This window comes from Nematostella vectensis, chromosome 9, assembly GCF_932526225.1.
Source record: "Nematostella vectensis chromosome 9, jaNemVect1.1, whole genome shotgun sequence".
In the NCBI taxonomy this organism is placed as follows: Eukaryota; Metazoa; Cnidaria; class Anthozoa; order Actiniaria; family Edwardsiidae; genus Nematostella; species Nematostella vectensis.
In genome coordinates, this window is record NC_064042.1 from 1,916,401 (window position 1) to 1,929,924 (window position 13,524).

A 13,524-nucleotide genomic window follows, 5' to 3' on the forward strand; every position below is an offset into this window, starting at 1 on the left:
CAGGTCAAGCGTGACACCCTAGAGCCGATTATTGAGTTCATTATTTGAAATTTTATTTGATTGTTTACCGAGAAGTTTCCATTCTTGATACGCATTCTGGTTACCCATTGTGATAGAGGGAATTCTTTATACTACAAATTTAGTGCCGATGGTCCTTCCGTTATGGCGAAGGCTAATCTTCGAAGTATAATTCAATTTACTCCGGGATGATTTTTTTTTACATTTGGCAATTCATTATTAGTGGTCAGGAGAACATGTTCTGTGGTGGTAAATATATATATATATATATTTGTGGTTTTATTGCGTCCCCATTTTCTTATAGCGAAATCATTGGTGTAGCATCTCGATTTTCAGTAAGCCTTCTTATTCCCGCTGAAGTACTAGTACGTAGATTACAATGTCTAATATTGTACTGTATTGAGTCATGGTTAATTATCTATATGAATTCTGTTATTTAGATTTGTTAAGAAAGGAGTCAATACAAGTGTTTCCATTATATTTTTTAATCGATCCAATTTGGACAGCACCTGGCAGCTCTCTTTTTGCACAACTCGACATGACGGAAAAACCCTGAACATGCGCAGTTTTGAAGAGATGAAGAGGGAAGATACATTGTTTTTATTACAATAGCCACCATTTCCTTGTATTCCGGACTGATTATCCCTTTTTAAAACACAAATAACGTGAGTTCGAAATGCACATACCCAGATTTTGGCTCTTAAGACATTTTTTCCTTGATCATCCTTGCGCCATGTATGGGCTTAGGGACGAAAAGCTCAAATTCCAATGACACTTTACAAAGAGTCGCATCAATTTAAAAATAGTCGCACTTGATATTTTGTTTGATCTTACTCACTAAGTACTTAGGAGAATTTTCCGCCTTATTTGGTGTGTAATGAGCTTATTGGAAACGTCAAGTCATGTTTTTCCGTCATGTCGCACAACTCCCAAAAACCAACTAACGATTTGCGAATTTAAACATTTTCTCTGGCCTAAAATTGTATTTGTTTTAAATAATTTTAAACTACATCGTATAAATCAATTAAGGTATTTGCACGGGCTAAAAAGGTGTTTTGTTTTAATGTTTTTAACATAGTTCCGATAAAGTTGAGCCTATTTCAACAAAAGATTCAGAATCTTTAGGGGCTGTTGCATCAGAAAAGCGCATTTGCAACCGCGAATTCGGCAAGACGCCCAGAGAGTACAGCCTTTATAATAATAAAAGCTTTTTTTAACTTCTATTTTATGAGATTTATATCAAATCTAAGCTTCGTTTGTAATCTGGTCGTTCCGTGAAGCGCCTTCAAATTTAGCGATTCAATACTTCATCATATCATCAATCTTTAATTTGTTGGGTTATTCTTAATAAAGTCATTATAAGAAATTCAAAGCGCTTTGGCGATTTTATATTTGCTTTTCACTTAAAAGTGGATAAAACAAAAATATAAGAAGTCTCATCGGGACTTTTTATTTATCTTTCATCGCAACTCGGGAAAAAACCTGTGATCAAGAACAAGCGTCCTTTAATGAGAGTTGCTCATTCTTAGGGTTCGGATGACTTTTTTTCTCGTAATAAGGAACTCTGCTTCCTTCAGCTAAATAAAACCATTTAGGCATGAACATCTTTAGATGCATCCTAGACATTTTCAAAGTAACATTAAAAAAAAAAGAACAAATTTAAAAATCTGACAACTCGTACTCACCGCCACACCAAAGTAAGTGAATCCTGGCCTTCGTTTCAGGCCAAGTGGCTGCAGCAAATGTGTAGAGTTGTTAACTTCACAAGTAAACTGAGAATCATTCGCGCTTCGTCTTCCGAAATTTACCGACACAAAAGAGTTCACATCGAAACACTTTGCTAGGCAGCTGAAAGAGTCCCTGGTGTTGAACACTTCCACGACATAACCCACCAAAGCATAAGCGGGAATGTCCATGAAATTGAGGTAAGTAAACTCAGAATAGGAAAAACTTGAAAAGAAGAAAAGGAAAGTAGAGAAAACACTGGATATAAAAAACGCGTTCATTTTTCAAAATTAATGTTGGATGCGAAGAGTTCAACTCATTTGGATGATATGCCAGTTTGAATCTGGGCAATGCTTATTATGGACTCAATCGGGGGCCCTATCACATGTGACTGACCGGTTTCGTTTTCCGAACACTAAAATTAATCTGACCAAAGCGGCACACAGATAATGGGTCGTACGTAGGAGAAGTATTCAATTGTGATAAAAGCACAGGTATCCCAGTAAATATGGAAAAGCTAAATTGCATCACCATTGACAAGAATTATTGGAAAAAAAACTTTAGATAAATTTCCAATATCGACAAGAAAAAAAAAATTATCAATTTTTTTTTCAATTTTTCAGTTACCTTTTTCGGCAGAGAAGTGAAAAGTAGAATTTACAAAACAGGTCACAGACTAAACGCTCTGAATTTGAAAATCTGTTTAAAAGAGTGACTAGAACATTCCCAAATAAACAACAAAGTTATTGCGATATTATTGAAAGATAGCTGTTTAACTGGTCGGAGAATCTAATAAGCTATAGGTATTCTACAAGACCAAAAGTAAAATAATGATGAAAGAATAGCTAGGAAAATAACAAAGAGTGTTATGTCAAAGTGATCTCTTTGACGTAATATCTTTTAAGTTACCAAAAATAATTTTAGTTATCTATCATCAGTAAAACCTTTCACTGAAAATGGTTTCCTTTTTCGACGGGCTCCGGTTGTAGCGAAACGACTTCTCGTATTATTTTTCCACCGAGTCAAATACGAGAGGCTAATCCACAGGAAACCCAACCACAGGAAACCCGATAAGAACGCCTGAGACTAGGCTGGCGAGAGGCTAATGTTACAAATAAGTAGCACCTGCTTTTAGTCACACGATTACAGTAACCAGGTCAAGCGTGACACCCTAGAGCCGATTATTGAGTTCATTATTTGAAATTTTATTTGATTGTTTACCGAGAAGTTTCCATTCTTGATACGCATTCTGGTTACCCATTGTGATAGAGGGAATTCTTTATACTACAAATTTAGTGCCGATGGTCCTTCCGTTATGGCGAAGGCTAATCTTCGAAGTATAATTCAATTTACTCCGGGATGATTTTTTTTTACATTTGGCAATTCATTATTAGTGGTCAGGAGAACATGTTCTGTGGTGGTAAATATATATATATATATATTTGTGGTTTTATTGCGTCCCCATTTTCTTATAGCGAAATCATTGGTGTAGCATCTCGATTTTCAGTAAGCCTTCTTATTCCCGCTGAAGTACTAGTACGTAGATTACAATGTCTAATATTGTACTGTATTGAGTCATGGTTAATTATCTATATGAATTCTGTTATTTAGATTTGTTAAGAAAGGAGTCAATACAAGTGTTTCCATTATATTTTTTAATCGATCCAATTTGGACAGCACCTGGCAGCTCTCTTTTTGCACAACTCGACATGACGGAAAAACCCTGAACATGCGCAGTTTTGAAGAGATGAAGAGGAAAGATACATTGTTTTTATTACAATAGCCACCATTTCCTTGTATTCCGGACTGATTATCCCTTTTTAAAACACAAATAACGTGAGTTCGAAATGCACATACCCAGATTTTGGCTCTTAAGACATTTTTTCCTTGATCATCCTTGCGCCATGTATGGGCTTAGGGACGAAAAGCTCAAATTCCAATGACACTTTACAAAGAGTCGCATCAATTTAAAAATAGTCGCACTTGATATTTTGTTTGATCTTACTCACTAAGTACTTAGGAGAATTTCCCGCCTTATTTGGTGTGTAATGAGCTTATTGGAAACGTCAAGTCATGTTTTTCCGTCATGTCGCACAACTCCCAAAAACCAACTAACGATTTGCGAATTTAAACATTTTCTCTGGCCTAAAATTGTATTTGTTTTAAATAATTTTAAACTACATCGTATAAATCAATTAAGGTATTTGCACGGGCTAAAAAGGTGTTTTGTTTTAATGTTTTTAACATAGTTCCGATAAAGTTGAGCCTATTTCAACAAAAGATTCAGAATCTTTAGGGGCTGTTGCATCAGAAAAGCGCATTTGCAACCGCGAATTCGGCAAGACGCCCAGAGAGTACAGCCTTTATAATAATAAAAGCTTTTTTTAACTTCTATTTTATGAGATTTATATCAAATCTAAGCTTCGTTTGTAATCTGGTCGTTCCGTGAAGCGCCTTCAAATTTAGCGATTCAATACTTCATCATATCATCAATCTTTAATTTGTTGGGTTATTCTTAATAAAGTCATTATAAGAAATTCAAAGCGCTTTGGCGATTTTATATTTGCTTTTCACTTAAAAGTAGATAAAACAAAAATATAAGAAGTCTCATCGGGACTTTTTATTTATCTTTCATCGCAACTCGGAAAAAACCTGTGATCAAGAACAAGCGTCCTTTAATGAGAGTTGCGCATTCTTAGGGTTCGGATGACTTTTTTTCTCGTAATAAGGAACTCTGCTTCCTTCAGCTAAATAAAACCATTTAGGCATGAACATCTTTAGATGCATCCTAGACATTTTCAAAGTAACATTAAAAAAAAAAGAACAAATTTAAAAATCTGACAACTCGTACTCACCGCCACACCAAAGTAAGTGAATCCTGGCCTTCGTTTCAGGCCAAGTGGCTGCAGCAAATGTGAAGAGTTGTTAACTTCACAAGTAAACTGAGAATCATTCGCGCTTCGTCTTCCGAAATTTACCGACACAAAAGAGTTCACATCGAAACACTTTGCTAGGCAGCTGAAAGAGTCCCTGGTGTTGAACACTTCCACGACATAACCCACCAAAGCATAAGCGGGAATGTCCATGAAATTGAGGTAAGTAAACTCAGAATAGGAAAAACTTGAAAAGAAGAAAAGGAAAGTAGAGAAAACACTGGATATAAAAAACGCGTTCATTTTTCAAAATTAATGTTGGATGCGAAGAGTTCAACTCATTTGGATGATATGCCAGTTTGAATCTGGGCAATGCTTATTATGGACTCAATCGGGGGCCCTATCACATGTGACTGACGTGTTTCGTTTTCCGAACACTAAAATTAATCTGACCAAAGCGGCACACAGATAATGGGTCGTACGTAGGAGAAGTATTCAATTGTGATAAAAGCACAGGTATCCTAGTAAATATGGAAAAGCTAAATTGCATCACCATTGACAAGAATTATTGGAAAAAAAACTTTAGATAAATTTCCAATATCGACAAGAAAAAAAAAATTTATCAATTTTTTTTTCAATTTTTCAGTTACCTTTTTCGGCAGAGAAGTGAAAAGTAGAATTTACAAAACAGGTCACAGACTAAACGCTCTGAATTTGAAAATCTGTTTAAAAGAGTGACTAGAACATTCCCAAATAATCAACAAAGTTATTGCGATATTATTGAAAGATAGCTGTTTAACTGGTCGGAGAATCTAATAAGCTATAGGTATCCTACGAGACCAAAAGTAAAATAATGATGAAAGAATAGCTAGGAGAATAACAAAGAGTGTTATGTCAAAGTGATCTCTTTGACGTAATATCTTTTAAGTTACCAAAAATAATTTTAGTTATCTATCATCAGTAAAACCTTTCACTGAAAATGGTTTCTTTTTTCGACGGGCTCCGGTTGTAGCGAAACGACTTCTCGTATTATTTTTCCACCGAGTCAAATACGAGAGGCTAATCCACAGGAAACCCAACCACAGGAAACCCGATAAGAACGCCTGAGACTAGGCTGGCGAGAGGCTAATGTTACAAATAAGTAGCACCTGCTTTTAGTCACACGATTACAGTAACCAGGTCAAGCGTGACACCCTAGAGCCGATTATTGAGTTCATTATTTGAAATTTTATTTGATTGTTTACCGAGAAGTTTCCATTCTTGATACGCATTCTGGTTACCCATTGTGATAGAGGGAATTCTTTATACTACAAATTTAGTGCCGATGGTCCTTCCGTTATGGCGAAGGCTAATCTTCGAAGTATAATTCAATTTACTCCGGGATGATTTTTTTTTACATTTGGCAATTCATTATTAGTGGTCAGGAGAACATGTTCTGTGGTGGTAAATATATATATATATATATATTTGTGGTTTTATTGCGTCCCCATTTTCTTATAACGAAATCATTGGTGTAGCATCTCGATTTTCAGTAAGCCTTCTTATTCCCGCTGAAGTACTAGTACGTGTCTAATATTGTACTGTATTGAGTCATGATTAATTATCTATGTGAATTCTGTTATTTAGATTTGGTAAGAAAGGAGTCAATACGAGTGTTTCCATTATATTTTTTAATCGATTCAATTTGGACAGCACCTGGCAGCTCTCTTTTTGAACAACTCCCAAAAACCAACTAACGATTTGCGAATTAAAACATTTTCACTGCCCTAAAATTGTTTTTGTTATAAATAATTTTAAAATACATCGTATAAATCAATTAAGGTATTTGCACGGGCTAAAAAGGTGTTTTATTTTAATGTTTTAAACATAGTTCCGATAAAGTTGAGCCTATTTCAGCAAAAGATTCAGAATCTTTTTGATTTCTCTCCTCTGTAACCAAAAAAGAATGTGCTAGAGGAGTCAGCATTTGAATCATATGACTTGGAAAGCTTGAAACCAATTTACACTCAACTACAGTTTCATGAAATAGTTATCGAAATTCCTTCTAGAAAGATGTAGCGAACAGAGAACAAAAAGACAAACAAATTTTATCAAACATTCAGTAAGCATTTCGTTGCCTTTGATTGATGACCTTCATGCATTTCATTGCCAAGATGATTGATGACCTTCCATGCTAAAGGATCACACCGCACCTTAGCCCCTGGTCAGCCCCCAATTCCACTTAAAGAGTTTATCCCATAAACAGTAGTACGACCAACCTGTTAACCTAACCTGTTACCCTTAAGTATTTTCTATTTTTTTTATTCATGATGTAGAAGCAAGTACAAAGGAATTGATTGATCTTGCAGTGTCTACGAACTATACACACCTGCTTACCATGTTCAATGTGGTGGTGGTTTGTCCGTCAGAGAGCCTAGGCAAGGTTGCCACGAAGATCGAAACAGAAGGTGCTGGGGTTATACAGCATGGTTTTATAATCAATGAAACAAAGGACATCAAGAGGTATGTATGTATTAAACTGTAATACTGTAACCTGCGAAGCAACTCGTTTTTGTGTGATTTCAGCAGAAATATAGAGCAAGATACAAGTATGACTGTGCAAAGAATGGGAAGAACATGTTTGAAAGCGCGTTGTATTTCGGATTTGTCACTAAGCCACAAATCGGATTAAAAAAATCACAATCTCAATGACTTATTTTGTTGATAACGTTCGTTCATTATTTTCTTTGTTTTACACTAGGACTCCACATGACCAACGCAGAGGAATGCTTCGCTATTGGGCATTGGTCTGCAACCAGGACTTGTACCAACAGGCATGTCCAAAAGAAAGTGAAAAACGTAATCAGTGTCGAGGAGGAGTGCGAAGAGGAGGCCAGCCTGAAAGTGTATATAACTGGCTTGTGGACGGGTTTTCAGCGCCACAAGATGTTGTTCTCGACATAGGCAGTAAGAATGGTATGTGGTATTGAGTTTTAACTTTTTAAGGTTTTAAAAAACCTTAGGCAACAGTAGCGGATCCATGGGGAAGTGAGAATTGCTAACTATATTTGTGGGGATCGCGATTTTTTTAGTTAGGATTTTGGGAGGGCCACGATTTTTAATACATGGCTTAGGCGAGGGCTTTAATTTTTGAATTGGTTTTCTAATTAATTTCCGGGCCTTCTGACAGTCTCCAGACCCCCTACAAAAACAAATGACGGAAAAACCAAGCACATTGCGCACTTCGAAATGATACTAAAGAAGATACAATTTCTTATAATCGTCATTGTTTGCTTGCATTCAGGACTTTCTTTTTTTTTTTTAAACCACTAATACCCTGAGGCAAAAATTAATGTCTCTACATTCTGGCCTTTATAGTGATTTTTCTTTTTCCCCGCCATATAGAGGCATTAGGCTTCTAGCTTCTTATCTGAATATACAAAGATGGAGGAGGAGGCAGTTTTTTTTTTTTTTTTTGGAAAACCGTAATGACGCCAAAAAGGGTAATGCTCAAAAGCTGTTAAAGTTGTTATAGAAAAATAATATTGTGTATGTTTGTTTCAGCTTTGTTATGTTCGGACACTTGTTAGTAATTTTGTCCTGGATACCTTATGTCAAATGACTATTATTTTTCAAACATTTTTTCAACTTATATTTTTGTTATTTTTTAAACTGAATTGTTTAATTAAATGATTTGTCAAATTCATAATAACGTCTTTTCCTTGGTGTTTCTAAATTACTCTAATTTTTCCAGTATTAACCCCTGAACTAGGTAGAGTTTAAACAGCCATTTCGTAAAAACAGGGGGGAGGGGGTTGAAATCATCCCTTTAGTTACCCAATTAGTAGGGGGAAATAACAAAATAGGGAGTAAAAATTGACTCCCATTTTGAGGGTGAATTGTACTCTTTTAATGGAGTAACTACAAGCAACGTAGTAAATTACTCCACTTAGCTACCCCCTAAAGTGGGTAAAATTTACTCCCCTGAGAGAGTAGGAAAAAAAGGAGTAAAAAATAACACCATTTTGAGGGTAAATTGTTCTCCTTTAATGGAGTAATAGCAAGCAACCTAGTAAATCACTCCCTTTAGTTACTCCCCTACAGGGGTAAAATCTACTCCCTTGAGAGAGTAGAAAAAAGGGAGTAAAAAATTACTCCAAAAAGGGAGTCATTTTGTACCTCGGTTTTTTACTCCCTTTTTGGAGTTGTCTCTTATAAATACTCCCTGAGAATAAGGGGCCTTCCTCCACTATCACTTGTATGTAGCCTGGTTGGCTATAAAAAAAGGTTCTACTTTGTTGACGCCAGTCTTCCTATCTCAGCTACTAAAAAGACGCGTTATCGCAAATGGCAAATGCCAAAATGATTATTTCATCGGAAAATACCTAAGTTGTGGTCATAATTCTTCTTTTCGCAGGAAAAATGACTATATCATTGATTAATCCTAGTTATCAGCCTGTTTTTGTGTTTAATTAACGATTCAAACGTTGCTTCTTTCATGTCGTATCCCTGGCTGACTATTAGTGTTGAAATAAACTCGTTTTATACAGTACGGAAAACTATTTTACAAGTTCTTCTGGATTATAGTTAACAGTCAGGTTGTTTTTCCTAAGTATGTGCTGTTTTTCTTTTGGGTGGGGCTAGCATCATGTTTGTGATGCTTTTGGCGTTTTGTTGCCCTCACCTTTACTGGGCTAAGATAATTGAAAAATATTGTAAATATAAAGTGAAACAAGAATTATATTAAATACGGCTTTGGGCGTGGCCCATAGCCAATTAAGTCCATACAATGGTGTAGTCTACATTGATGGGGGTTGGGCCCAGTAAACTAGCTTCAGGAAAAGCAGCATTTTACCTTTAAATTGCGAGAGAGAAAAGCATAAAAGGCTATTTCGCACAGCTGTATTTGTAAACAAAGCCTTTACATCAGGCGGCGATTGGGTTTGGGCTGTTTGATGGGCTAGTTTGATTATCCGCTTCAAATTAATTGCTTATTCTTTTAAGTTTTTTTTATCATCCATTGCCAAACTTCGAAATAATAAGCAAGAATCTTTAAACATCGGATAATAAGTTGTCATACTTACCAAACTATTCTTTGTTTTCGTCATTGTATTCACAGTATAAATGGAAGAAGCTTTCAACATTTTATCGTTAACACAGGGGCACGTGTGAAAAATCCTGGCCGCTTTGTATCGCTGACTGCCAAAGGCAGCCCAAATCTTAGACACCGTCCAAATCTAAGCTGAGAGCCAACGCATAACTACTAATTGACGATGGGGGGAGGGGACGGAGAATTCGTTTACAAGATGGCGGCAGCTTGTTCCACAAGAAGCCCAAATTGATTGACCTCGCTTTTCTGATGGCTATTGCCAGCTAAATTAGTGTAAAACTCCACCTATAAGCTATTTAAACTTTAAATATTATTTCCCATCGCTCTACCCACTTTGTATTTTCTCAAAGTAATCTAAAGCCAGCCCTTCAAACTACTTTTCATCACTCTCCCACCTTAGGTACCTTGGTACGTCCCGCTCTCAATAAAGAAAACATGGCGATTTACCCACCTTGTCATTTAGTGTACTAGTTCGACTGCTTCGATATGCGAACAAGTTTAAGAGTGGCACAGAGATATACAACTAATACAGGTGTCGCTAGAAAACGACTACGTTGTCGACGACGTTTACAAAGACATTTGAGTCTAGGTTTCACAATATTTTAAAGTGTTGTTTGGTTTAACTGATTATAACGGGCAACTTTGTCTATGAAAGGGATTCTCAAAATTTATATCTATATAAAAACAAAATTGGTACCTGAACAATTTGGAACTAGATATACAATAGTAGGAAACATTGTGAACCAAATAAAATTTTCATTTGAACCAGGAACATTTGACTCTCTTGCTCATTATATTGAAACCAGACTTAAATTCGGCGCCCCAAAAAATGTGACGCCCCCTTTAATGACAGCCCCCAAAATGTGACCCCCCACTAAATCGGCGCCCAAAAAACGTAGCCCCCCCCTATATATTTGCCGCCCCACCCCCCACCTGAGTAATAAATGACCGTTCCCTTAGCTTAGATTTCCCAGTCTCTCTCGTCTGTGTCCACAGTCCACAGTCTAGTCTACTACAGCCCACAGTCCACGCGAAAGCCCACGTCGCAATAACTTATTCATCAAAACCAGCAGAGCACGTCGCAATAACTTATTCATCAAAACCAGCAGAGCACGTCGCAATAACTTATTTATCAAAACAAGCAGAGCACCTCGCAATAACTTATTCATCAAAACAAGCAGAGCACCTCGCAATAACTTATTCATCAAAACCAGCAGAACACGTCGCAATAACTTATTCATCAAAACCAGCAGAGCACCTCGCAATAACTTATTCATCAAAACAAGCAGAGCACCTCGCAATAACTTATTCATCAAAACCAGCAGAGCACGTCGCAATAACTTATTCATCAAAACCAGCAGAGCACGTCGCAATAACTTATTCATCAAAACAAGCAGAGCACCTCGCAATAACTTATTCATCAAAACAAGCAGAGCACGTCGCAATAACTTATTCATCAAAACAAGCAGAGCACGTCGCAATAACTTATTCATCAAAACAAGCAGAGCACGTCGCAATTACTTTATTCATCAAAACAAGCAGAGCACCTCGCAATAACTTATTCACCAAAACAAGCAGAGCACCTCGCAATAACTTATTCATCAAAACAAGCAGAGCACCTCGCAATAACTTATTCATCAAAACAAGCAGAGCACGTCGCAATAACTTATTCATCAAAACAAGCAGAGCACGTCGCAATAACTTATTCATCAAAACAAGCAGAGCACGTCGCAATAACTTATTCATCAAAACAAGCAGAGCACGTCGCAATAACTTATTCATCAAAACAAGCAGAGGAGGTGTATATAGCATTTTATCTCGAGTTTCTCAACCTATAAAATCGCTTGTTCTTGCGAGGTTTCCGAGTTTTATATATTTCTTGAGATTAATCACTTCTCTGGATTAATTTATTCGAAAAAGGCAGCGTAAATTTCGCACAAAATACTCAACTAACCAATCAGAGAACAAAACGACAGTGAGTGTCAATCGTTTGTCCAATCAGAGGCGCAAACGATTGTGCACAAAAATGGTTTTCAAACTTACACAGTACATCGCGAAACGCGCGGGGTTTTTTTGAGCTGAATAAAAACATGGCGGAAGAGCTGCCAAGATTCGCTCTGCTCGAAAGAACAATTGACAACTTTATAGCGAGGCCAAGGCCGGCCAGGCCGTATAGAAATTTGTAATAAACTAGGCTTGTGATCATGACGTCATATGTCACAGCCTGCCAGCTATCTGCCCCCATTTACGTGACTAGCCCATGCGACAAAGACTGGGACTGACAGCCTACTCTGACTTTCGACGTGAAGCGAATAACGGAATGCATGTTGGCAAAAAACGAATTGGCAATAAAAGAAAAACTGTTTAATTGAAAAAATGCATCTAATTAACATTTTACAAATGGTCCAATTGATAATGAGAATTTGTAGGATATATCTATCTAAAGGAACTGCTTTATACAAGCTCAGAATATCGGCTCGAGTGTTCGTAAAAGACAACTGTTATTCTTCTCCATCTGGTGAGGTGTTGATTTTAGATGAAAGGCTACAATACCAGCTGCATTAATCAGGAATTGATTCGTTTGTTTGTTTGTTTGTTTGTTTGTTTATTTATTTACTATGTACAGCCTATGCAGCTGCATTAATCAGGAATTGATTCGTTTGTTTGTTTGTTTGTTTGTTTGTATGTTTATTTATTTACTATGTACAGCCTATGCAGCTGCATTAATCAGGAATTGATTCGTTTGTTTGTTTGTTTGTTTGTTTGTTTGTTTGTTTGTTTGTTTGTTTATTTATTTACTATGTACAGCCTATGCAGCTGTTAGTAGCAGCAGTGATAGCCGTTATTGCGGAAGGATGAGCAGTTGCAGCAGACAGACTTCCACGAGTTAAAGTTAATAACAGGCATGAAGTGCAGTAGAGTAGTGCTGGGTTAGACACGGAATATTATTCTTATTAAAGATGCTATGGAGCAAAATCAAAGAAGAAAGGCTTTATTTAAAACAGCTGAAACCAAAACAACAAGCGAACACAAACCAAGCAAACAACATGGACAGTCGGTGTGAGTTCTGGACGAAGATTTTCTTTCAAAATTGTGACTAGAATGTATAAATCAAAACGCAATTCCCGCCCTTTTTTCTTTTGTATGTAATGCTTTTTTGTTATTATTTTTGAAAGTTATCCTTAGACAATTGATTTTTGTCCTTTCACTCCTCTGAATTTCCCGGTGTCACCATTCATCAAGATACCAAATTCTTGAATGCTGATTAGATGCTATTTCGGCGCGCAATATAATGGCTTCCCAATTCTGTACGAATCGTAAAAGAAACTTTTCTTCTCAAGTAAAATACATTTACAAATCAAGGCTTATCTAACTTAGGTAAGAACGACCTTGACTTACTCATTTATACACAGTTTTGTTAATATAGATAGATTATGTTAGAATGAATTCGTATTTTACTAATTGTAGTAAGCAAATAGACAAAGTTAAGATATTTACTCTAGCTAAAAGGATTGTTTAAGGTTAAAAGAATTCTTGAGGCATTATAGGTTTTATTGATTTGACTTGAATAGAAAGATGTTCGTAAGAATTAGTGAAATAATGACTTTTATCGGGTCGTACCATGTTTTGGGACTTATCTGTCTTCAACTTTCCATTAAGTTGGTAAACTTACAAGTCTTCTGTTTATATAGTTTCCTTTAGATGTCGGACGTTAATTATCGGTATCATTAGCACAGCCCGTAGGATCGCCCACACTCAAGTAGGAGGTGCTTAGCTCTGCTGTGTTGGCAATCCGATTATCTATGCTAATCTAAGTCA

General features: G+C 36.5%; 1 protein-coding gene across 1 annotated transcript; it reads left to right on the plus strand.

Moving 5' to 3' along the window:
* Window positions 1-5,693: 5,693 nt before the first annotated feature.
* On the plus strand, window positions 5,694-9,327 carry LOC116616876. Its single transcript, XM_032378994.2, has 3 exons — window positions 5,694-6,059; window positions 6,965-7,118; window positions 7,357-9,327. Exons 1-3 carry the CDS (start codon window positions 5,999-6,001, stop codon window positions 7,583-7,585), a joined length of 444 nt encoding a protein of 147 aa, XP_032234885.1. The 5' UTR covers window positions 5,694-5,998; the 3' UTR covers window positions 7,586-9,327.
* Window positions 9,328-13,524: the final 4,197 nt, after the last annotated feature.

Coding starts and splice junctions, on each gene's coding strand:
- LOC116616876 (XM_032378994.2), top strand. CDS start 5,999: ATGATTTTTTTTTACATTTGGCAATTCATTATTAGTGGTCAGGAGAAC. Junction 6,060..6,964: donor GGAGAACATGTTCTGTGGTG/GTAAATATATAT, acceptor TTGATCTTGCAG/TGTCTACGAACTATACACAC. Junction 7,119..7,356: donor GAAACAAAGGACATCAAGAG/GTATGTATGTAT, acceptor GTTTTACACTAG/GACTCCACATGACCAACGCA.